This window comes from Acinonyx jubatus, chromosome B1 (assembly GCF_027475565.1).
Source record: "Acinonyx jubatus isolate Ajub_Pintada_27869175 chromosome B1, VMU_Ajub_asm_v1.0, whole genome shotgun sequence".
Classification (NCBI taxonomy): Eukaryota; Metazoa; Chordata; class Mammalia; order Carnivora; family Felidae; genus Acinonyx; species Acinonyx jubatus.
In genome coordinates, this window is record NC_069382.1 from 37,433,704 (window position 1) to 37,459,501 (window position 25,798).

The following is a 25,798-nucleotide window of genomic DNA, read 5'->3' on the forward strand; positions in this document are numbered from 1 at the left end:
GCAGATGACTCACTCTCAGTTAACAAATGGACGTGAAGTTAATAGCTGAATATCAACAATGATGGATCATAAAGACCAATAAGAATTTAATCATTTTATCATCAATTCACAACAATTTAAAAATTTTGAAGTAAATATAAACTGTGTTACATTAAAGTGGTAATATTAGACTCCTCTGTAATGGACATTTTATATTCCAATAATAATAATAATTAATAGATTATACAATTTCTTAGGCATAAGTTGTCTGGGCTCAGGGATACTGTAAGCATGAGAACCAAACAAGGGTAGGATTATTCTTACTCAGTTGGAAGCCAGACAAAACAAGTCTATCATAAATGCCCTATTTTGGGGTGTCTGGGTGGCTCAGTAGGTTAAGCACCTGACTCTTGATTTCAGCTCAGGTCATGATCTCATAGTTCATGAGTTTGAGCCCCACGTCAGGCTCTGAACTGACAGTGTGGAGCCTGTTTGTATTCTTTCCCTGCCTTTCTCTGACCCTCCCCCATTTGCTCTCTCTCTCTCCCTCTCTCCCTCTCTCAAAAGAAATAAATAAGCTTAAAATTTTTTTAAATAAAATAAATGCCTTATTTTGGTATACTTTAGAGAGTTCTACAAACTGGAGTCAATTATTCACCAAACTTAATTCCATTTACTCTATTTTTTCCAACTATTCACTGGGTTTATTTCATGTCACTGGCCACTCATTGCACTGGACTGGTCTCATCTATCTACATTGTAAACTTAAGCTTTTTTAGAGGTTAGACACCATGTTTATTTCTTACATAGCTCCCAATATGATATTTGATAAACGGTTCTGACATTACTATTGTGATACTCTGTGGATTTGCTTTTTGTTAGAGGCAAATGTGACTAGGTAACATTAAGCAAGGGGGCCAGAAAGGGAAATGAGGTGGTCATGAAGGCTGTATGTAACCCAGAGAAGCAAAGCAAGAACTCTGAATAATGCCAGAAACTGTCTAGGGGAAAAGAAGAAAACAAAAGACTTATCTTACTTTAGAGAGAAATCAGGAACAGGAAAGAAAGATTCAGTAGAAATGAGTTAGAAACTGGGGATATTTTATTGGCAAAAGTCACAGAAAAGGAGTATAGGAAAAGGGGGAGTGGAAGGAATATCTAAGTGGAAACTACAAGTCAACTCTCTTCAAAGTAGTTGTCTATATACTCTTCTGCCTATATGTCTTTAACTCTCAGTTGAGTTTGGCTACCATACCTACCACTCTACTGAAACTGCTTCATCAGTAATTTCCTTGTTAGTGAATTCAAAGGACACTTTCCAATTCCTAGCTTACTTAACCTTCTTACAACACAGAACACTCTTACCATCTCTTGGCATCTGTAGCATCTTATCTGTCTCTCTATTTTGTTCTCAGCTATCTCTGGTCACACGGTACAGGTTCCTCAGGCTCTTTCACCATCATTATTCTGAGAGAACATATAATCTTTGTTCCACTCATTCTATCCTTCATCTTCATCTCACTCTACTCTGAGTGACATCACCTATTCCAATGGCTGAAATCATTAACTTTTTTTTGATGGCTCTACAGATCTGTATTTCCAGGCTCCCTCCTCAGTTCCAGATCTGAATATCCATAGTTGTTTGTTGGACACATCTATTTATTATTCCAAAGATACTTTATATTCACCACCACAAACTGAATTCTCTAGTTAGAGCATGTTTCTCCCTTTCTGTTATTCCTATTATAGTTCAAGCTAATCTGGTCTTTATGTCTCTGATTGAATGTGACTCCAGTCCACTCTCCATCCTACAGTGAGACTGATCTTTCTAAAATATACATCTGATCCTGTCACATCCCATTCACACCTTTTGATGGTGTCACACTGCCCTACGATAAAATCTGAACTTTGAAACATAATCTTCAAGGCTCTTCCTAATCTGCCTTGGATACCCCTTTATACTCCACTGAACCTGTAGCTCCTCAAATGTGTTGTGGTGTCTCACATCTGAGCATCTGCACACGTTTTTCCCTGTCACTTAGTTCATGAATTTTTCCACAAGCTTCTTTTCTCTTCCTGAGGCTCTTTTAAGTGTTTCCATACAATACTTTCTATAGCACATAGCAAATTGCATTCAGATAGTTTGGTGGATTTTTTTGTTTGTTTTGTTTTGATCTCTTCAGACAGAGTGTAAGTTTCTTTAGGGACTATATCTTGCTCACAATCATATCTCCAGTGTATAGCATTTTGAAATATTGGCATAGTTCTAACCTAATAGATGTATTTATTATTGATTTTCTTCCTATTATGGACCTCTATCAGAATGCTACTTTCTTAGCCAAAATTCAGCTGATAAAGGATGCTTGGGTCACTTTTATTTAAAAAAATTTTTTTTAATGTTTTATTTATTTTTGACAGAGAGAGAGAGAGAGAGAGAGAGAGAGAGTATGAGAGAGAGAGAGAGAGAGAGAGAGAGAGAAAGAGAGAAAGAGAGAGAGAGAATCTGAAGCAGGCTCCAGGATCTGAGCTGCCAGCACAGAGCCCCATGTGGGGCTCAAACTCATGAACTGCAAGATCATGACCTGAGCCGAAGTCAGTCACTTAATGGAATGAGCCCAAGCGCCACCATCTGGGAATTGTGAAGTGGTTGGAATGTTGACATTTTCATGATTTTCATGTTTTACAAAAACAATAAGGAAGAATAATTGAAAATGGGTCCATGTTAGAAAATCTCAAGACATTAGTTAATCTAATTATGGAAGATGATGATAGTCTCATATTTCAATAAAACAGCAGCTGTAGTCAGGAGAGCACAATAAGAGAAGGTAGTCATTATTAGTTCTTACCAAAGAAGGAGGTTAAAGGGAAAGAATATAAGCTATTGCACACTTGCTATGTATTAGCCAAAAGTAAGCTGAATCTGGTTGAGTATGTACAAGTTAGGGAAAACCTCTACAAAACTGCTTGGTTTAAATGTCTAGTAATTTAAAAAGTCACACAATAGGGCTTTAGTGTTTATCCAATAATATTTAATGGAAAGAATACTAGTGTAGCTACTACCACCTTCATGATTCTAACGAAGCCACCTCTGAGTCTCAGCTTCTTAATTTAAAAAATGGGGGGGGCGGGTAGGTGCCTGGGTGGTTCAGTCGGTTCAGAGTCCGACTCTTGATTTTGGCTCAGGTCATGATCAGTTTGTGAGATCAAGCCCCACACTGGGTTCGATGCTGTCAGCATGGAACCTGCTTGGGATATTCTCTCTCTCTCTCTCTCTCTCTGCCCCTCCCCCACTCACGTGCTCACTCTCTCAGAAATAAACATTAAAAAATTTTTTTAAATGGGAACAATATCTTCCTATGAGGTTATAAAGCTCAGATATAAAAGTATACTAAAAATTATATTAACAAACCAGTCATTTCTGGCTGAATGATCACTGACGTAAGCTGGCTTAGTAAGTTTGCCAACCCATTTCCTACCTCTGTGATGTGTGATGTTCAGATCTAGAAATGACTATCCTCTTACATATTAAATAAAAAGCAGTGTTCTGTAAGGATATACGTGTATTTTTAAAATACAGGAATAGTCATGCAAGAGAGAGGGTTATAAACAAACAGGTAGGGTTATAAACTTCAATTTCTTATAGGAATCCCTGAAAACCTTTGGGATAAGCCTCTTTGGCCAGGATGGAAGCAGGGAAGGAGGCTGACTGAATAGAGACTGAGAGGATTCAGAGCTCTTTCCCAGTATAATTTAAGCTATGCCTCTAATGACTTATTTATTTATTTATTTATTTATTTATTTATTTTATTTATTTATTTATTGGTTTTTCTCACTATTCTTCACTCTTTAAAAAAAATTTTTTTTTAATGTTTATTTATTTTGGAGAAAGAGACAGAGGGCAGAGTGCCAGTGGGGGAGGGGCAGAGAAAGAGAGACACACAGAATCTGAAGCAGGCTCCAGGCTCCCAGCTGCCAGCACAGAGCCTGATGTGGGGCCCAAACCTGTGAACCGCGAGATCATGACCTGAACCGAAGTTGGACACTCAACCGACTGAGCCACCCAGGAGCCCCTACTATTCTTCACTATTAATGAAGAAATACTAACTGAACTTTCTGTATAGGTAAAAATCATTATGCTATTTCATAGTTTGGAAGTCTTGATGAAAGGCTTAAACATAAATGATGAGCATTTGATAATGAAATGAGCCCCTAAATAGATTATTTAGATTGGGAGAGAGGTTTTTGTGTATGTGTGTGGTGTGTATATGTTTATAATAAAGGAAAATTGGGCTTTAAAGGTGTGAGTTGCCAGCCATTATGATTTCTTTAGAAGACTTACTTGACTCATTTAATCAAGGGAGTAGAGGCCTGTGTCCTTCTGTCTTAGGCAATACTATCTCTCCCCTCTACCTCTTTAGGAGCCAAGATATTGGAAGTCATGATGTGGTGGGGAGCAGTGATGGAGCATCTGCCCACCTGAGAAAAATCGAAGGGGCTCAGTATGGAAGAGTTACTGGAAGTCTTTGGACAGGAATCTTTGATACTGAGAAATTTATATGGGGTGAAAAGGAATGAAAAAAAAAGTATGGTTGGCAATCTAATTTTGGAGATATAATACAAACTGATGCTAAAGATTCAAAGTTCATAAAGTTATTCCCTTATCAATATTTAGCCCATTTTCTTCAATATCTGGATGAGTCCAACTCAATGCAATCTGAGGAAGGGGCAACAAGACAGGAAAAGCTAGTAACTTGGAAATGGCATCTCTCTTTGCATCGACTCTATCAAATGTTGAATGCAAGAGTATTTCTCTCTCTTCCCAAGTTCACTCTGAGGTGGAGTGGGTGGAAATCCTGTGGCTCTGTATTCAATGAAATGGACTTACCAAAGACAGCCATGCCTTTTACAGAGATTTTAGAGAAAATGAAAAAGTAAGCCAAAGAATAGGATTTCTGCCCAGGCAACAGCTGTGCTATGTAAAATTTAATTTCAAAGGGTTGTGTCTTGCGAAGACAAAGCTAGCTGAAAGGACTGATGCGGGCTCAGCATGAACACACATGCTGCTTTGGCAAAGGCCAAAGCAGTTGACTTATAAATTACAAGCTGTACTGGCTCCATAGGGAAATAAAGACAATACAAGATATCTGACCATGTAAGAGCATAGATAATCTAATAACAACAGTCTTCATTTCTCTTGTTTTGTCCCTCAAAGTAATGTGTAAATTCTAGAAGATGCTGCAAATTCTTTGTAATCTTTGTGTTTCACACACAACTCTTTCTGCAAAGGTAATTTGCCCACAAAGAGAACTCCGTGCTAAGATGAAGCATGCCATGCTCTAATATTCCTTACATAATCTATTACAAAAGGAAGAAAGCAAAAGAGTTTGTGTCAGATATGGTCCTTCCGAATGAAGACATCTGAAAAAAAGCTCAAATAAATAACAGAACACAAGAGAATTATAAATGTGTTCCTTACAAAGCTGCTCTGGTAATATACAAAATGTTGGTATAGGATATAATATAGTGAACTCCAAGTCTTTTTAAATAGTCATCTGGGTAGACTCCTAAGGAAGGGTGGTTTTTAAATTAAATAATTCATTCAATTTAATCATATATAGAGCATTTTATTTGTTTGAAATATTAAATAAAGATAAATCAAATATATTTCTACCCAGTAGTGATATCTCCATTCCAAAGCCATTTTATTATCTCAGTGGTACATGTGTGGGTACCATCATACAAGGGATGCTATCTGATTTGGTATTGTAGATGTTATATCAAGGGGAAGGATTCTTTCCCAGAGAAATACACACATGGAAAGGCAGCTATGGAAGAGTATAAAATATATAAGGGCATGTGTTTGTACCTTAAAAACAGAAAGTTCAAAATGAACGAGAACTTTCTCTTCAAATATCCAAATATCAACAATTAATGTGGGGAGGAGAGGTAATGATGAAACAGTATTGAAATGAACACCTGTTGGGAATGAATGTTGGTTCAGCCTCTTCAGAAGTAATTTAGAATTATGCCTCAATAATTTTAAGCAGTTCCTATCCTGACCCTGTGACCCATGACACTACTAGGAATCTATCTTCAGGAAATAAACAGATATGTGCACACATATGTGTACAAACAGATAGGCACACATATGTGTACAAACAGATAGGCACACATATGTGTACAAACACACAGACACACACAGATACACACACACACACACACACCATTATTCATAAATAAAAATCAGCTGAAAATACACTTCTAAAAAAAATTTCACTTAGGAATGCTATGATAACTGAAGTAAAAAGAAAAGATACCAAAACCATATCGTAGCCCAAAATCAGATTTTAAAAAAAGCAGATATCAGCAAGATGGCAAAATAAAAAGTCTCAGTTCTTGTTCCCCCACAAAAACACAATTTAACCATGATACATGCATCAAAATGCCTTTGTAAAAATGTTAGAATGCAGTTAAGAGGTTGCGGTACTCTAGGACAGCAAAAAGCCAAGAAGAACCACATTAAAATGGGAAAGAAGAACAATTTCATTTTACCTGCATCAGTCCTTCCCTGAAACTACCATAGGTCAGCACTGCAAGAAAATACCCTGACCCCACGGGGTGCCTGGGTGGCTCAGTGGGTTAAGCGTCCAACTCTTGGTTTCGGCTCAGGTCATGATCTCAAGGTTTTGTGAGTTCGAGTCTACATTGGGCTCTGCACAGAGCCTGCTTGGGATTCTCCCTCTCCCTTTCTCTCTGCCCTTCCCCTGCTCATTCTGTCTCTCTCTCAAAAATAAATAAATAAACATAAAAAAATTTAAATATGTAAAAAAAAAATACCCTGGCTCTTGACTTCTCTGTCAGGATAAAGTGAAAAGTGGAGAATACCTCTGATGTTCTGGCTTTCTGGAAGGCTGCTGAAGGAATGGTTTCTGATTTGCCTCACTCAGAATTATGAGTGAATCAGCATAGATTGGATACCTGAAGGCTGCTGAAACTAAAGGAAAGTGGTGGGTAGCTTGCTGCAGCCAGCATGGCTTAGTAAAATTGGGAGAAAGGTGCACAATCTAAGCCTTCTCTCTCAGGAGGGAGATACAGAGGGCTGCCCAAGGGAACTGGTATCTATCTTGCCTGACTTCGGGCACTGATAGGGACTGGCATGCTCTGGATGCCTAGCTGCCACTCATTAGAAGAGAGTTGAGTGGCTTGCTTCTGCAGAACCAGCACTTGCAGTGCTATAAATAGACACCAGAGAGCAAAAATTACAAGCCTTTGAAAAGAAGAATGCAAGACTATCTACCTGAGAAACTGTATACAGAGGCACAGAGAAGCTGTATCCCCCCAAAAAAGTTTCAGAGGCCCCCCAGAATCGTAGCCAAGCAGATTGGTAAGGAGTCTGTAAGACTCTCCTTACAAGAAAGCAAGTCTGTAAAGACTGAGAGGTGACTTTAGATGTGCAGATCCCAATATAAAGTTATCAGATGAAGAAACAAATAGATATGGCTTGACCAAAAAATCAAAATAAACCTCCAGAAATCAAACCTAAATAATGAGAGGTATATAATTACCTGATAAAAAATTCAAATTAGCCCTCATAAAGATGCTTGATGTGCTCAAGAAAATGATACATGCACAAAATGAGAATATCAACAAAGAGAAAACATGAAACGGAACTAAACAGAAATTTAGGAGCTAAATAATAGAATAACTGAACTAAAAACCTCACTAGAAGGGTTAAACAACAGACTTGAGCAAGGAGAAGAAAGGATAAGTAATTTAGCAATTTGAAATTATTCAAAGAAATACAAAGGAAAAAAATGTTTAAACATCTGAATCTTGATCTCAGCTCAGGTCTTGATTTCAGGGTGTTGAGTTCAAGCCCCACATTGGGCTTAAAAAAATTGGGCAAATGATTGAATAAATATTTGTCCAAAGACAACACTGGTATACAGAATGATGCTCAACATCACTAATCAAGAAAATGTAAATCAAAACCACAATGATGTATCATCTTACACCTGTTACAACGGTATTATTAAAAACAAAATAAAACAAAACAAAAAACAGAGAATAAATAATGTTGACATCCATGTGGAGAAATTGGAACTCCTGTGCACTATAGGTGGCAATTTAAAATAATTCAGCCCCTATGGAAAATGGTATAGAGGTTTTTCAGAAAATAAACAGTAGAACTACCATATGATCCAGTGATCCCACTTATGCATTATCCTTATCACTGGGAATTGAAATCCAGATATCAAAGAGAGATCTGCATTTCCATGTTTACTGCAGCATTATTTACAATGACCAAGAGGCAGAAACAACATAAATGTGTATGGATGAATGAATAAAGAAAATTAAGTAGAAAACAAAATATTATTTAGCCATAAAAAAGAAGGAAATTCTGTCAGGGGTTACAACATGGATGAACCTCCATCACATTAAGTGAAATCAGCCAGTCAGAGAAGGACAGATACTATTTATTTCCACTTATATGAAATAGCTCAAAGTTACAGAAAGAAACAGAAAGTAGAATGGTTGTTGCCAATACTTGGGGAGTGGGGAGGGTTTGTGGGAGAATTGCTATTCACCAGGTATTATCATGCAAGATGTAAAATTTCTAGAGATCTACTGTTCATCATTGTGTTGATAATTAATACTATCTATTGTGCCTCTATAAAAGAAATTAATTAAGGGTAGACCTAATGTTATGTTTTTACCACAATTAAAAAAATAAAACTTTTGGGGTGCCTGGGTGGATCAGTTGGTTAAGCATACGACTTCAGCTCAGGTCCTGATCTTGTGTTTTATAAGTTCAAGCCCTGTGTCAGGCTTTGTGCTGATAGCTAGGAGCCTGGATTCTGCATCTCCTCGTATCTTTCTGCTTTTCTTCTGCTTACACTCTGTCTCTCTCAAGAGTGAAAAAACATTAAAAAAATAAAAATAAGTAAAACTTTTCCTATCAGTCACCATGAGGACAGTATTGTTACTGCCTTGCCTCTTAATAGCCCAAATTCCAAGCTTCCCTTCACAGTTGGAGCTAGAATCCTGTTGGGTCCTGGGAAGTGATGGACCTCATTCCAGTTAACACACAAATTTCCCATATTTACACATGGAGAGCTAGGGAGGTGGAAACTCCAGAGATTACTCTTCAAAGGTCAGAACATATAAAATTGATCCCAAACAGATTTCCAGATTCTGGGATTAGAAGAAAGGATCCTGACAGGAAATGGTTTGGTTAAAAACTTACACAGATAACTTGGATTATATTTGCACTGTTAAGTACCAATACTTCAGGATATGAATGAAAATTGTTTCTAGATTTAAGTGAGATCTAAATGAGATAAATAACTAAATGAAGATATACTGTTACATAGCAATAATGAAGGATATATATGAGGATATAACTATAGTATAAATAAGTATAAAAACCATTGGAACAAGTGCTATCACACCCGAATAGACCACATACAGTCTTGATTTATCAACCCATATTCACAATTTATAATTGAACACAAAATATTTTTACATATATTTAATATATTATAAAATACATATAGAACATATATACCATAAAATACCTTATGCATAAATTACTTCATGTAAGATACATAATTACACATATATATAATTTTTAAAGTAATTTTTTAACCAGAAACAAAAAAAAATCTAAAAAAAGAATTTAGATATCAATTAAATAATCTTTTGGGTGTTTGATGTAGCCTCTTTGTATGAAATGAATATTTTGGAGGTACTTTGTTAAATCATTTCATAAAATTTTACGGCCTTCATTTTTTAATTTATGTTTACCTTTTGCAAGTAAAGGACTGTTCCTTTTAGTACAGCATAAAATGTTTTCCATCCTCGCTTCCCTCTTGGAGCTAGAAAGGGAAAAAAATGGAAAATGTTATTTGACAGAAAACAGCACTTTAGGAAGAAGTGAAATGATCAACATGGTGTATTTCAATGATCTTGGTTTATTAGCTTCCAAAATTAATAATAAGAACTAAAATATTCTTGAAATGTAACTGTGTAATAGTCAATCTTCCAAAAATGTCTTCCATGTATCATTTCATTTAATCCTCACAATAATAATGTGAGATAGGTACTATGACTCTTGTCTTTTTATAAAACTGAAGCACAGAGAAGTAATCTGCTCATGGTCATACAACTAGGAAGAGGAGAAGCAGGAATCTGAACCCAGGTAGCATGGCTCTATAGTCTGCACTCTAGTAGACATGACTTAAAGACTGGGAAAGCAAAGAGGCATTTTGCAAGTGCATATTAATCCCAGAGAAAGCTTAAAAGCTCATGTACCAGATCATTTATAGCTCTGTCAAAGTTTCTAGAAATCATTAAAGTCTCAGAATATAAAAGGACTCCTCTTGGTATTTCTCCCACATACCTACCAACTGGATTATAACTTTGGTAACCTGCATTACCTCAGTTGCAGATCTTGCCACACTGTAACATAATATTTTTGTTTTAAGTGTCTCTTTCAGGAGACTATGAATGACCTGAGAGCAGGTATCCTTCATTTTTATAATTCATAGTACCTGGCACAGTATATGGCAGTCATTAGGCACCCTCATAAAAAATCTCCAAATTAATGTTCTTTAAGAAGTCCCTACAGGGGCGCCTGGGTGGCTCAGTCAGTTGGGCGTCTGACTTCGGCTCAGGTCATGATCTCGCGGTCCGTGAGTTCGAGCCCCGCGTCGGGCTCTGTGCTGACTGCTCAGAGCCTGGAGCCTGTTTCAGATTCTGTGTCTCCCTCTCTCTGACCCTTCCCCCATTCGTGCTCTGTCTCTCTCTGTCTCAAAAATGAATAAACGTTAAAAAAAAAATAAAAATAAAAAAAAACTGAAAACTTAAAAAAAAAAAGTCCTTACATTCCTTTTGTTTATATTTTCCTGGAGTATAAAGTAGAATTCATCTATTTTTTAAAATGTTTATTTATTTTTGAAAGACAGAGAGACAGTGGGAGATGCAGAGAGAGGGAGCCACAGAATCTGAAACAGGCCCCAGGCTCTGAGCTGTCAGCACACAGAGCCCAATATGGGGCTTGAACTCATGAACTGTGAGATCACTACCTGAGCAGAAGTCAGAGCCTTAACCAACTGAGCCACCCAGGCATCCCTACAATTTCTCCATTGAATCAATGTATACTTTTACAGAATGTCCTAAAACAAAAACACAGATTAGCAAATACAGTTTACTATTCATTCGTAATCTTAATAAAATTAAAATATATAACTGGAAAATTTTATTACCTGAATGACATTTTTCTAAACATGTCTATCCAAATAGGTGGGTACGGTCACTCATTCTTACTCCTTTATCAACTATCTGGCTGCCTTTAGGCTGTCTTTAACTTGGATGCTTGATTAAATTAGGAAGTGCATTATTCTTAAGCAAATCCTTTAAATCTCCTTTGACTGAAGACTCAAGAATCCTTAGGGTTGGCAACTGTGTTAATATCCACCTACAGAACACAGGTGCCCCTGCCAACACTATACTGATACATCCACCTGGCAAAAAAGGACTCAAAACATCTGCTCTGCAGGTTTCTGGGGGAAATTAAAAAAAAAAAACAAAAAACAAAAAGCAAAACAAAACAAAACAAAAAACAACAACCAAAAACAAACCATCCCATCTGTTTCCACTATGCAAGGTTTAAAAGTATGTACTCAAAAATAAGTGAACAAAAACAGTACACCATTATCTCCTTTATAAAGAGAATCACAGATCATTTATACATATCTATATATAATATATAGATATTATGTATATTATATATAAATGTTATATAATACAGTATATATATAATTTATATGTGTATATATCATATATATATATACATATATATATACTGAATATTGACTGTACTGTTAAATAGATGTCAAATTCTGATACAGCTGATGTGACAACAGTGCACACAGAAACACAGGAGTGACCACAGGAACTACTGCATACTGCAGAGCAGGACCAAAGGCAGCGTGGTGTGCTGAACCCACCAGACTAGAAAGCAGACCAGCTGGTTTCTAGCCCTGTCTTAAACCTATCTCACCCAAAACTTTAACTGGGTAACTTCTAACTGATCCACCAACTTTTCAAAAATTTGGATGTTTCATTTAAAATCATGGATAATTTACCTAAGTTAAGGCAAAGAACTAGCTAATGCTGGAAAGGAACTTAGAGAAAACTGCTTTTTTTTCCTCTTACTTTTTGTTGTTGTTTAACATCTTTAATCCCCATCACCTACCCATTCCCCCCATCCAAATCGTCTCTGGTAACCATCAGTTTAGTTCTCTACACTTAAGAGTCTGTTTCTTCCTTTGTCTCTGTCTCTTTTTCTCTCTTGGTTTTATTTCTTAAATTTCACATATGAGTAATGGTATTCATATGGTATTTGTCTTTCTCTGACTGACTTATTTCACTTAGCATTATGTTCTCTAGATCCATCCATGTTGTTGCAGATGACAAGGTTTCATTCTTTTTTATGGCTGAGTAATATTATATATACTTGTTTATCCATTCACCTATTGAAGGACACTTGGGCTGCTTCTGTAATTTGGCTACTGTAAATAATGCCACAATAAACATAGGGGTGCATATATCCTTTTGAATTAGTGTTGTTATATTTTTTGAGTAAATACCCAGTACTGTGATTACTAAATTATAGGGTAGTTCTATTTTAATTTAAATTTTTAATTTTTTGAGGAAAATTTTCACAGTGTACGTACCTGCTTGCATTCCTACCAATAGTGAAGGAGGGTTCCTTTTTTTCCACATTCTCACCAACACCTGCTTTTTCTAGTGTTGTTGATTTTAGCCATCTGACAGGCATGAGGTAATATTACATTGTAGTTTTGTATCCTGTGACTTATGATTGGAGCATTTGTATATTTATATGCAAAGTAATTAGTGATAGATGTGTACTTATTGCCATTTTGTTACTTGTTTTGGGCTTATTCTTGTAGTTTTTCTCCTATCCTTTCTTCTCTTGCTCTCTTTCATGGTTTGCTGGCTTTCTTTAGTGATATACAGTAAAACCTTGGATTGTGAATAACTTGTTTCTGTGAGTGTTCTGCAGGATAAGCAAGCATTTCTAATAAATTTTAACTTGATAAATGAGCAATATCTTGCAATACAAGTAGTATGTGATGCCTAATGTCACATGATCACACCTGAGCCAATGGTTCTTCTCTCTCTCACTGCGGGATTGTGGGTGATCATCAATGCAATGTCACATTTGTGGGAAATCCTCAAAAGAAGGCAAAAGCAAGTGGCATTGGATAGGCTCCCTCTTAAAACTGCACAGAATGAAAAAGATTCCACACCCGTGATTCTGTTAGTGATAGTGAAAGTTGTCCTATAAAAATAACCCTTTTCTCTCGTCTCCCTTGCACCAGCCATGAAGGTTTTCAAAGTTAAGTGTAGGTTAATTTTTTTGTTTATAGTTTTTATTTTATTATTTTGTATTATATTACAGTATTATAATCATTTTTATATGAATATTGAAAGCATCATCTGAGTTTCCACTATTTCTTTTGGGGAAATTCGTTTTGACTCACAAATGCTTTGGATCACAATTTGGAACAAATTATGTCACAAACCAAGGTTTTACTGTACTTGGATTTCTTCCTCATTCTTTGCATATCTATTAGTGGTTTTTAATTTGTGACTGCCATTAGTTTGTATAACATCTTCCACATACAGCAGTCTCTGTTATGTTGATGGTCACTTAAGTTGGAAACCATTCTTTACTCCTCTCACCCCCACAATTTAGGTATATAGTGTCATATTTTACATCCTTTTATCTTGTGACTCCCTTGACTGGTTTTTACAGATTTACTTATTTTTACTCCTTTTGTGTTTCCTACTTTTCATACTCTCACTTATGGTCTTTCCTTTCCACTCAAAGGGTGCCTTTTAATATTTCTTGTAGGGTTTGTTTAGTTGTCATGAAATCCTTTATTTTTTGTTTGTCTGAGACACTGTCATTCTACTCTAAATGATAGCCTTGCTGGATAGAGTATTCTTGGATACAGATTTTTCTCTTTCAGCACTTCAAATGTATCATGTCACTGCCTTCTGGCCTACAAAGTTTCTCCTGAAAAACCTGCTGATTACCTTATGGGGTTTCCCTTATATGGGGTTTCCACTCAGATTATGATCCCAGGGTCATGGGATCGAGCCCTGTGTCAGGCTCTGCACTGAGTGTAAAGTCTGCTTAAGATTCTCTCTCTCTCTCTCTCTCTCTCTCTCTCTCTCTCTCTCTTTCCCTCTGCCCCTCTCCCCTGCTTGCATGCACTCTCTGAAATTAAAAACAAAACAAAACAAAAAAACATATAAAAAAATAAACATGATGGGAGTAATGAATGAGAGTTCTATTTGGAAACCCAATGTCACCTACTGAAAGGCTTTAAATTATAAGGGTGATAGGGAGTTGGTAAGTAGGTTTTAAAAATACCTAGGTGTCTACTGTAAAAAGGTGTTTACAGAACTCTATCAAAAGACATGATTTTATGCACTAGACTATGCTTTCATAGCTGTTTTTAATATGTATACTCAAAGTTCAAAGACACCTTTTTTTTGAAAATACAAAGATTTTAGAATATTTTGTTCTCATCATCTGCCTCCAACCTTACATGATAATGGTGCCTATTACTTGTTTGTTTTCTTAACACTACCAAAAAAGACATCATTATTTTTGTATGTGTCTATAAACTCTCATTGTCTATATCTACTCTCATGTTTACACTTATTCATTAACACTTTCTGTACCTCAGATTTCTTTTGGAGGTCATGTTCAATTAATTCTCTAAATTTATAATTAGAAGTTCCTTTTGTGAGGGTTGTTTTGATGGGAAATCATTTTCTACTTTTGTTTACATAAAAATGTCTTTATTTCATTAAAAATTCTGGGTTGACAATTCAATTTCCTTATGAAGATATAATTTCACTACCTTTTGCTCTCACTATTGTTTCAATGTCTATCTTGACTCTAGTTGTTATGTCTAAGAAGAGGTTTCTTTAAGTTGATCCAGCTTGATGTTCTTTGGGCTGTGTGTCATTTCCAAATTCTTGTAGTCATTAGATCTTTGAATATTGTGTCTCCTCCATTTTCTCCACTATTTTAACCTTTGACACTCTTTTAATTGCATTCCACAGGTTTTTTTTTTGTTTTTTTTTACCTGTTCTCTCTTATATTCTTTTTATTTTTCTATGCTAAAAGCTATGTAATTTTATCTCCAATTCTCCTTGGATACCCAGATCCAGAGATACTCTGAAGGTATAGCACCCCTAGGGTTAGCTTCCTGTTCTAGATTTGTACTCATATTTTTTTCCTGGCCTCATAGGATTTCCCTTTCATTGTTATAGTAATCCATTCTTTTAAAAGGTATGTTAAAATACCTTATCATTTTTAGATGTTTTATAATGGAAAATTTGGAATTTGTAGGCTGTTGTATTGTCAAAATAGACCCTCTAGCTCTTTTTTCTTTAAAGAATTTATTTTGTAGAGAATTTTGTAATCTAAAAACAATTCATGAGAAGAATACAGTAAGTGCTGAGGACAAGATGAAAGGAATCAGAACACAGAACACAAGGGAGGAGGCAATTACAATTGTCCAGATGAGAGAAAAAGGCCAAAATATGGGCAGAAGTACACAATAAATAAACTAAAGAAATAAAAAGGGGAAAGGCAGTAATGTTAACTGAGCACCTATATCCAGTGCTCTGAGCATTGGGCTAGCATTTAAAATGTACACTATATTTGATCTAAACAATCCTTAGTTTAGGTATTATTGCCTCTTTTCACATTAATGTCTTCTAAGCTACACTTGCAGTCCTAAAGGTAGAGTAAGCTACTGAGAAGGCTACCTGCCTAAGGATTTCAGAGCTACTGTATAGGGCAATTCAGCCAAGGAAACGTATTCTAAGGCTACACTGAGAAGGAGAAACTGTGCAGGTGGTAATCTTTTATAAATGATCAAGCCTGCTACTCCAGTGAGATAAATATAATGGATAGGGAAAGGAGAAGTCCAGACAGGAGGAGGATACAAATACAAAGTATATTCTCTAATATCACTGAACTCAGGGACTTTCAAAGGTATTCTTGCTCATGGCTATGAACCTCAGAACTGAGGCATGATCCCTGTATCTGCCCTCTCAGATGTGACCAGCCCAAAATTTCTGTGGAGTACTAACTCTCATAGCAATAATAATTACAGCTGTGGTAATAGCACATATTGTTTTAAGCACTGTTCCAAAACTTGATGTGAATTAACTAAAGGTTACAACTTTATGAGGAAGCAATTATTATAATCTCTATTTTACAGATGTGGGATCCAAAATCCCATCTAACCTGCAACACTTGGTTCCCAACAGCACTGGCCACATTTACTCTGGTTTGTATGCAGGGAAAAGACCAGTTAAACCAGACTCAGTATACAATGTCTTGGTTAACTCTGAGATACAGGAGTTATCTTCAAATTATTTATGATCTAAGCATGAACACTGACCAGTCAGGAAAGACACTGTCCAATCAGGACTGAAGGGACACCCATAGTAAATAGTCTGTACAACTGAACCAGTACATATATTCCCTATCAGTCCTGCCTGGGAGAATGTTTCCTGCCCACCATAGGTTAAAATAAGAAAGAAGAAAAGTCAAACAAAACGCTGTGATTATTGTCCTACATCTCACCCATACACACACACACACACAAATACACATTTCTGTAAAAGAGAAATTGGCCGTTGTTCCAAAGATAGGTGATATTGGAACTACTATGAAATCTTCAATATTAGAAACCAGCTCTTGTTAATGTTCTTATCTTATCTTCATTATACAGTTGAAGAAGTCTTTTTGGAAATATAAAGTAACAATATCTTGGCTTCAATTATTGCCACTGGTCTTTGTAAAATAGTTAAATTACCTGGGACCAAAAGCACAGGTTGTCACCATTATTTCATAAAGAGGAAGGAATCAGAAAATGTTCCCGAGCAATAAAATATTAAGTAAAGATCGATACTGAATATATGCCAGAAAATAAACCTATGTATTTTTTGCAGTCTACCAAAAGGTATAGGCTTCATGTAAAAGTTTATATTTGCATGCTATACTCTGCAACTTTAATTTTTTTCTGAACCAAACTGGGAAGAAATTGTGGCTAGGATCTTAGTGTCCCAATTTTTCTATTTTATTCAAAAAGGAATGATTTTTTTCCTACATCAAAATAGATTAATCCTGCTTCTGGCCGCTGTGGGGAATAAACTTAGGAACTCCCTGAGTTTTCACCGATGGGTTAACAAGGCATAAAGAATTAGAAAGCCATAGGATGTACACACCCAAGTTTGGGTAAACAAGAGTAGGTAAATAAAATTAGGTAAATGGGGCAAAGGCCCCCAGTATAGGTAAAGCCAGGCAAAGGTCCCAGTGTAGGACAAAGGTATAAGAATAGGGAAATCTCAGGATGAAAACATCCAAGATGAGGTAAACAAGATTAGGTATTCAGGGCAGAAATGCCCCCAATTTAGTACAATAGCAGAAAGCTGCTTTCGTAGGAAGGAAGGACGAAATTAGGTAAACAGGTAAATAGGACTATAGACCTCTGCAGGGCAAAATTGCCCAGGGGGAGCTAATTAGCAAAAGAAAGGTACCTTGTTGACCCTGAGGTAGCATGCTCCTTCTTGTCCCCTAGGCCAGTTTAGGGAAGCAGAAGTGTTGCCTCATGTTTCCTGTAAACAACTCTTCACCTGGCACCAGAATCTTGTTTTGTATTGACCCAAACTCCTAACACCACATATATTCAAAACCCCCTTTCCCTTATGCCCATGAGTTAATGTTCACAATTTGATTGTCTCTTTCTGCACGCCCATCACCATGTTTGTAAGCTTCTGATCCTAATAAAAACGGAGCAAGGACCCTTACTCGGGGCTCTTGTCTCCTCCCAGACATTAGCTTCTCTCGCATTTTTAATCCTGTCTCCCACTTTCTTGCTGGACAAGACAGAACTCCAGACCCAGAGTCTATGACAGGCCACTTTGTGCTTTAGATTCCCTAATCCACAACTTTTGCTTTTATTCAAGTTTAATATCAGAAAGACTTAATATGTATGGAAAGGCATAGTATGTACATTGCCTATTTTTTTCTTTTAATACTCTAACCTTTCTTTCCTGTCTGTTGGCTTGAAAAGCATTCTTCTACTGCCCCAATAAAATGACAAAAATACCATCTTCCCCAAAGAGTAGAGGTCAGTAAGAACACTAATGAGAAATAATTCTTGAGTAAGGCCTGAAGGCTAACATTTTTGGTCCTACCAGGTTTGAACAAAGGGAAACGTGAGAATGTGATGGTTCTATGCACATTATCTTCAATTTCCTTACTTTAATGAAGAAATGCATTTAAAATATAATGTAATACCACTGGTGGCATTCCAAAATAAATCCTTGCTGAACTTGGAAACAAAGATGTGCTCAGCAAAGCTCTTCTATACTAGTACAATTGGGATACATTTATATTAGATTTGTAAAAAGCACAAGACATTTTTAAAGGTGCTTTATTTCTCTAGTGACAGCATCTGAAAATTGGGCAAAATTCTTAAAGTATTTTCTTTACAGAATAAAGAGGTATGCTACCTTGGTAGCAGGCAGACTCATAAATTCTACACCACTGAGGGCTGAAAGTACAGCATACGGTGAGGGGAGGGGGAATGCTTTCTGCAACTGATTTGCAAAGGACTTAGATTCATAAATGACAGCCCTACAAAACATTAAAGAATTGAAGGGTGATCTTTGTATATTTACCCCTAATTTTCTTTCATAAACATCCTCAGGCACCACCATAATTACTATTAAATCTTTATAGAGTGTAAAGGTCAGGGGAGGTCACCCAAAATGTGCCACTTTGGTGTATCAATTATTTTCAATAAAAGTTACTTAAGAAAGAACCAATGCAAAAAGAACACTCTAAACCCTCCCTCCTTTGTCTCCAGAAAACAAGATATAAATCTCTCATGTGAAAGGCACCCTTCTTGTACCAGGGAGTAAAGATATCCTTATCACCAGAGATACAAAATTTAGAGCAGAGAAGGCTATATTAACAACCCATGTTACTTTTTACTAATTTACTACCCCAGCCCAATTCTATTTAGCATTCCTTATTAACTGAAGCTCCCAAAGTGAAGTTTTCTTTGTTGTGTCAATCTATCACAGATTTATTGTCTGTTTGTCTAAAAAGTATAAAACCTGCCTACCTTGGTCATTTCTTCAATTATAGGACTTCTGTTTGCATGTAATAAAACTTTGGTTTTTTCTCCTGTTAATGTCTCATGTCAATTTACTTCTTAGTCAAGAAGGACCCTGATGGGCACAAGAAAAAGGATTTCTTCATTCCCTACAGTAAGGCATAGTGGCAAGATAAAATTCTACTTGATATTTGCTCCAAAGATTCTGCAGCTTTCAGATCTTGGGACATCTTATGTATAGCCTATAAAAATTTAAGGTTTCTTACCATGGTAGCTTCCAGGAATCTATCTGCAGAGTCCAATGGAGCAAGAGTGGTAAGAATATATTTTCCCTTTCTCTAAATTTAGATTAGGAGGAAAAAGTACTGTGGAATTGGTTCCTTAGGCTTAGTGACTCTTGGTAAAAAATTGGTAGAATGCTCTTGGTTTTACTGATCCATTTCTTTCTAGAGATGGTCATTGTCTTGTCTGTGTCTTTTGTGTTGTTTGTCACATATAGGTATTACAACAGGGCAGAACACAGGTACTGGCTCTATAAGCCTGCTGTTGGAGCCTGGCTTACAGACTTAGTTCATGGCTTTCATGAACTGCTTTAGGGAGCCCCTCCCTAAAGAATGTGGTGAAAACCTCAAGACAAGGGAAAGTAACCTGGCTATGTGTGCATACATGACATGCCTCACAATTCTGTAATGCAGACTGCCCATTTAGACTGTATGTTACCATATACGGGAGACAAAGGAGCAAGAACTGTACAAAAGGCAACCCACCCACACCCCACCCTGCTGTTCTCAGGGCTCAGCCTTTTGGGGTCTTAGCCCACTGAGCCTGTGCTGGCATGAATAAAGCTGCATCCTGGAAAGAAAAGCCCTGCTTGGTGTCCCAACTCTCTGTGTGTTTTTTCCTGCTACATTTCTTGGGGGCTTGGGTCTGGGATTCGGAGATGGTGCATTTCTACCTCCTTTTTCACAGGGGTGGGAACCTCAGAGTGCTAGGAGAAGTGACCAGTGGACCACTTGATCTGTAGGAGAACTAGCTCCTCCCAGTGTGCTGGGGCGAGGACCCCAGATGCACAACAGAACCTGGTGAGGCCCAGAAACCAGCTCAGGGAGCGCTGTCTACCAGGCTGGTAAGAACCAGGGTTTGTTTTGGTAGACCTACTCCTGAGAGGCTGAAGGGGAGCCTGACCACCTCCCTGAGTTGCCCAAGTGGTTCCACAAGGAATGAAACTGCAACTCTAAGGCGCTGGGCACTGGGCAGCAGGGTAGAGTCACTGTGTGACTGTGTGTGAATGAGACAGCGGAATGGGCTGTTCAATGGGCTGAAGCGAACGGTGAGTCTTGATCCGTGGTTACATGGTGACCTCATCTGGCTTAGGGCGGCATCAAATTTCCTCGGGAGTCTATCCAGGTCAGGGCTTGATATGAAATCTGACAATGCTAAGAGGAGACTGAAATATCTCCAAGAGGAGAGCAGCTGGAAACGGACAAAGTGAGCATGCGTCCTCTCCAAATTAGACCCTTCCCCCTTTTTCCTCTCTTGTACATTAAAGTTGTCCTTTAGGGGGAGGAAATGGGGAGAAAGCAGAGTAAACCAACTCCCCTAGAGTGTATGTTGAGGAATTTCAAAAGGGGATATTCAGGAGATTAGGGTGTGAAATGAACCCCTGGAAAGCTCCGGACATGCTGTGAAATTGATTGGCCATTGCTCAGGATGGGCTGGCCCTCTAAGGGCTCACTTGATAAGGAACTAGCTGGCCGAGTATTCAGGGTTGTTGTGGGGGATCCAGATCACCTTGACCAATTTCCTTATATTGACTGTTGGCAAGACCTGGTCCTACTCAGCCACCTTGGCTAAAAGTCTGTATTGAAGAGAACTTCTAAACTTATGACAGCTAATGACACAGCTTCCTCCAAATGCCAGACAAAAACTGAAAAACATGTACTGTCAGTAGAATCTGAGAGGATCCCACCACCATATGCCCCACTGTATCCCTCACTGCCACCTGTGCCTCCAGCTTCCCCGGCTGCTGAAACCCCACTGGATTCTGGCCCTAGACCCAAGGCCTTACCATTTCTACCACCTCTCCAGATGTGACTGGCTTGCCTGGACCATCGGTCCTAACCCCTACAGGAAGGCAACTAGAAGATCAGGACAGCAGAGATAGACCCCCCCCCCCCCGCCCCGCCCCGCAGCAACATCAGGGAGCCCTACAGATGCCACTGAAGGAATCTAGGGGACCTGTCTGTTATTATCAGGAAGGCCAGATCCAAGAAGGCCAGCATGTTTTTGTCTACCAACCCTTTACCACTACGGACCTCCTAAATTGGAAGCACCATACTCCCTCCTATATGGAGAAGCCCCAGGCTAAGATTGAACTAATGCAGTCCATAATTGAACTAATGCAGTCCATAATTCAAAACCATAGACCTACCTGGATGGACTGCCACCAACGCCTCCTGATCCACTTCGACACAGAGGAACATCACCGAATAATGCAGGCAGCCCTAAAATGGTCAGGTAAGAATGTCCTGGATGGGACACTAGGCACCCAGCCTTATGCTCAGGCTCACTTTCCTGGGGAGGAACCCAAATAGGACCCAAATGACCCAAGTTTAGATGGAGGGCTCACAAAGACTGAACAGTATCAAGAAGCCCTTCTAAATGACATGAAGGAAGGGGAGAAAAAGGCCATAAACGTGAGTAAAACATCAGAAGTGCTCCAGGGACCCAAGGAGAGCCTGAGCTGGTTCTATGAGAGGCTATGTGAGGCATTTCGTCTCTCCACAACTTTTGATCCAGAGGCACCTGTTAACCAGCTGATGGTCAATGCAGCTTTTGTAGGTCAGGCCCAAGGGAACACCCAGCAGAAGCTGTAAAAGCTAGAGGGTTTTGCCGGCATGAATGTCAGTCAGTTGCTGGTAGTAGCAACTAAGGAATTTGTCAACAGTGGTCAGATGTCACCGAGGGAAGAATGATGGAAGATGCAGAAAAGGGCAGACTTGTTAGCTGCTGCCTTGGTGGAGTGGTTGGAATGCTCCCAGATAGGTGCCCCACAGGGATGAGGCCGGGGCCCAAAGGGGGCCAGTGGGGAGGATTATCTTACCCAGGATCAAAGTTAGGATGGAACCAGTGTGTGCACTGTCATCAGGAGGGCCACTGGAAAAATGAGTGCCCCTGCAGCTGGGTAATTCTCAGCAGGGGCCCAAGAAAAAAGAAACAGGCCATGTGGTTCAGAGCAGATATCAACTAGCATCATGGCCTAATGGGGCCCCAGAAAGTGATTCTGTGGGGCTAGCCACCACAGAGGACTATGAGGAAGACTGGGACTGACTGGACTCTACTTTGTTAGGCCCCCAAGAGCCTATGTCTGAATGAATGTGGAGGGGTGACCCATTGACTTCATGGTAGATACTGGGGTGGAACACATAAGGGTGACCCAACCCGTGGGCCCCCCTCACAGAGACAAGTCACCACTGTGGGGGCCACAGGCAGTTGGATACGCCATCCCTTCCTGCTGTCTTTAAGATGCAGTTTAGGTGGGCGTGAAGTCATTAATGAATTCCTGTACCTCCCCGACTGCCCCATGGCTTTAATGGGCTGGGACCTGTTGGGAAAGGTTCAGGCCCAGATAACTTTCAACTCCTGTGGACAAGCTGCTCTGACCCTATGAAAGCGGGAAGTGAAGATTATAACTCTCACGATTCCCATGGGAAAGAAAGGCACCTCTACAGTCTCATGGAGGAGACTTGGCAAAACCCCTTTATGAGGCCACAAAGTGGGGGAGAGCAGGAACCTCTATTATGGGAGCAAATACAGCAAAGAGACTTTGAAGAGTCAAACAGGCCCTTGCCAACTCACCTGGTCTGGGGCTCCCAGACATGTCTAAGCCCTTCTTCTCATATGTTCATGAAAGTACTGGCATTGCAGTGGGAGTCCTAACCCAGATGTTGGGATAGAGGCATCACTCGGTGGCATATCTCTCCAAGCAGCTTGACTCTGTTGTCCAAGGCTGGCCACCCTACCTATAGGCACTTGCAGCCATGGCCCTCTTAGTGTCTGAGGCTGACAAGTTAACTATGGGACAAGAATTAGCAGTCCAAGTGTCACATTCAGGAATTGACATTAATGGAGTACAAGGGATAATTCTGGCTAACCAACGCCCAGATTATCAGGTATCAGAGAATGCTATGTGAGAACCCGCACATTCACCTAAAAGTAGCGTAGACCCTAAACTCTGCAACCCTACTGCCTGTGGGTCCAGGTCAACCAGATCGTGACTGCATCGAAGTCATGGATTAGGTGTTCTCCACCCAACCAGACTTGAGGGATCATCCCCTCAAGGACCCTGACACTGAGTATTTAACTAAAGGTAGCAGTTTTGTGAAAGAGGGAGAATGCAGGGTACTCTGTAGTGACACTGAATTCTATCATTGAGGCCAAACCCCTGCCAAAGGGGACTTCGGCACAAGAATGCAGAGCTCATTGCGCTAACACGAACCCTCCAACTGGCGGCAGGGATACATGTTACTATATACGCAGACTCTATGTCTTCACCACTCTCCACATACACAGGCTTTATATAAAGAGAAGGGTCTAATAAACTCAGAAGGAAAAGACATAAAGTATGGTAAGGAAATCCTTGAACTCTTAGATGCTGTGTGGGCCCCTAAAAGACTGGCAGTCATGCATTGTCAGGGACATCAAAGGGGAGACACCACAGCCGCATGGGGAAACCATAAGGCAGACCTAGAGGCAAAGGTTTTGGTCTCCAAAGGAACAGTGGAATCAATGGTTTTAACTGCTGCACTGTTCCCTAGTCCTCTGGCAGAATGGGACACTAATTACTCACACCATGAGAGTACCTTGTTTAAGACTGAAAATGGAAGCTACCTCCCAGTTGGATGGTGGAAATTTGAAGACAGCTGAGTAGCAATTCCTGAGGCCCTGGTTCCAGCTTTTGTCAAGGAGTTTGATCAGGAAAGCCATATTGGCCGGACAGCTCTCAAGGCTACGTTGAGCTGACATGTCTACATCCCTTGACTCTCCAGCATAACCTGAGCAGTATGTGAGCAATGTGAAACGTGCACCCAGAATAACCCAACTTAGGGAACCAAGGCTTCCCCTGGGGTGCAGAGTGTCAGGGGAGCCTTGTGTGCAAATATGATGATGAACTTCACAGAGCTTCCCCAGGACTGAGGCCATATATATCTGTTGGTCTTCATGTGCACTTTCTTAGGCTGGGTGGATGTATTCCCTACTCACAAAGAAAAGGTACATGAACTGGCCCGACTTCTTCTTCAAATGAAATCATTCCTTCATTTGTGAAACTATCACTATGGGATCAGATAATAGGCCAGCACTTGTGGCTGAGGTGATGCCGCTGGTGGCAAAGGGGTTAAAGATCACCCGGAAGTTACATATGGCATACTGACCCCAGAGCTCTGGGAAGGTACAACGAATGAATCAAACCCTGAAGCTCCAATTAAGTAAACTATGTTAGGAAACCCCATCTACATTGGGACCAGGTGTTGCCAATTGTTTTGTTAAGAATCAGCCCTACTAAGCAGACAAGGTTCCCCCCTTATGAAATTCTTCATGGGTGCCCTCCCCTCCATTATCAAGTCATGGGGGGGGGGTGATCTAAATGAGATAGGTAATCTAACCCTAAGGCAACAGATGTGGGCCCTTGGCTCTACCCTAACCACCTGACATCACTGGGTGTAAGGAAGCGATTACCTGTGAGTCTGACCACAGATGCTCACCCCTTTAAACCAGTGGATGCTGTATGGGTGAAGGAATGGGATGTCTAACCCCTAAAACCCCTCTGGAGGAGTCTGTTCACTGTCATTTTGTCCACCTCTACTGCAGTAAAGGTAGCTGAGGTGGGTCCCTGGATTCACCACAGCAGAGTGAAGCCAGCATCTCAAAACTTGGGAGTGCATTCCTAATTCATCAACGCCATGCAAACTGACCATACAAAAGAAGCAAGCTGCAACTCCAGAGGCTCTGGGAGACTGCAGCCCTGCTTCAGTCACTCCAGAAGCTGACTAATCTATGCATGACAGAAGCTTGAGGAATCGATGGTCCGATGGAACAAATAGACTGTTCTTATTTTTTATATCTATTTCCTTACTGTGATGCACTGTCACCCCATGTGTCTTGCAGTCATTGTGATTCTTGCTTTACTTTTCACCATAGGATTGGCAGAGGTTGCCCCAGTCAGCTGAGAGTGTAGTGAGAGTTTTCTGTTAGCACTTACCTTCCTTTTATGGACAGGATGCTTTGTTGGTATTGGTTGCTTCTAATCTAGACCCTTCTGTAGACCTAGATTCCTCATCATACGACCCATGTATTTGTATGACCAGGTCAGGCCAGGGAGTCACGTGGATCTTACTATACCATACTCACTTTTCATGCCAAGGAAAAGTCTTGGGGACCTGCAGACACAATAAGACCTATCTGCTAATGGGAGAGTCAATACACTTGCTTTGACCCCCAATACTCCCCCAGTGAAGACTGGTTAGAAGTCCGATCCTACCAAGAGGGTAGGGCCTTGGTCAGCTGGACAC

General features: G+C 39.4%; 1 protein-coding gene across 20 annotated transcripts in view; it reads right to left on the reverse strand.

Moving 5' to 3' along the window:
• Positions 1-25,798, reverse strand: part of PSD3 (pleckstrin and Sec7 domain containing 3) — a 780,457-nt gene that overhangs the window by 108,014 nt on the left and 646,645 nt on the right. For all 20 annotated transcript variants that reach the window (XM_053216464.1, XM_053216461.1, XM_053216462.1 and 17 more), the window contains one exon: positions 9,787-9,857. In XM_053216464.1, coding sequence (XP_053072439.1) covers positions 9,787-9,857 — 71 coding nt within the window. The remainder of the gene's footprint in view (positions 1-9,786; positions 9,858-25,798) is intronic.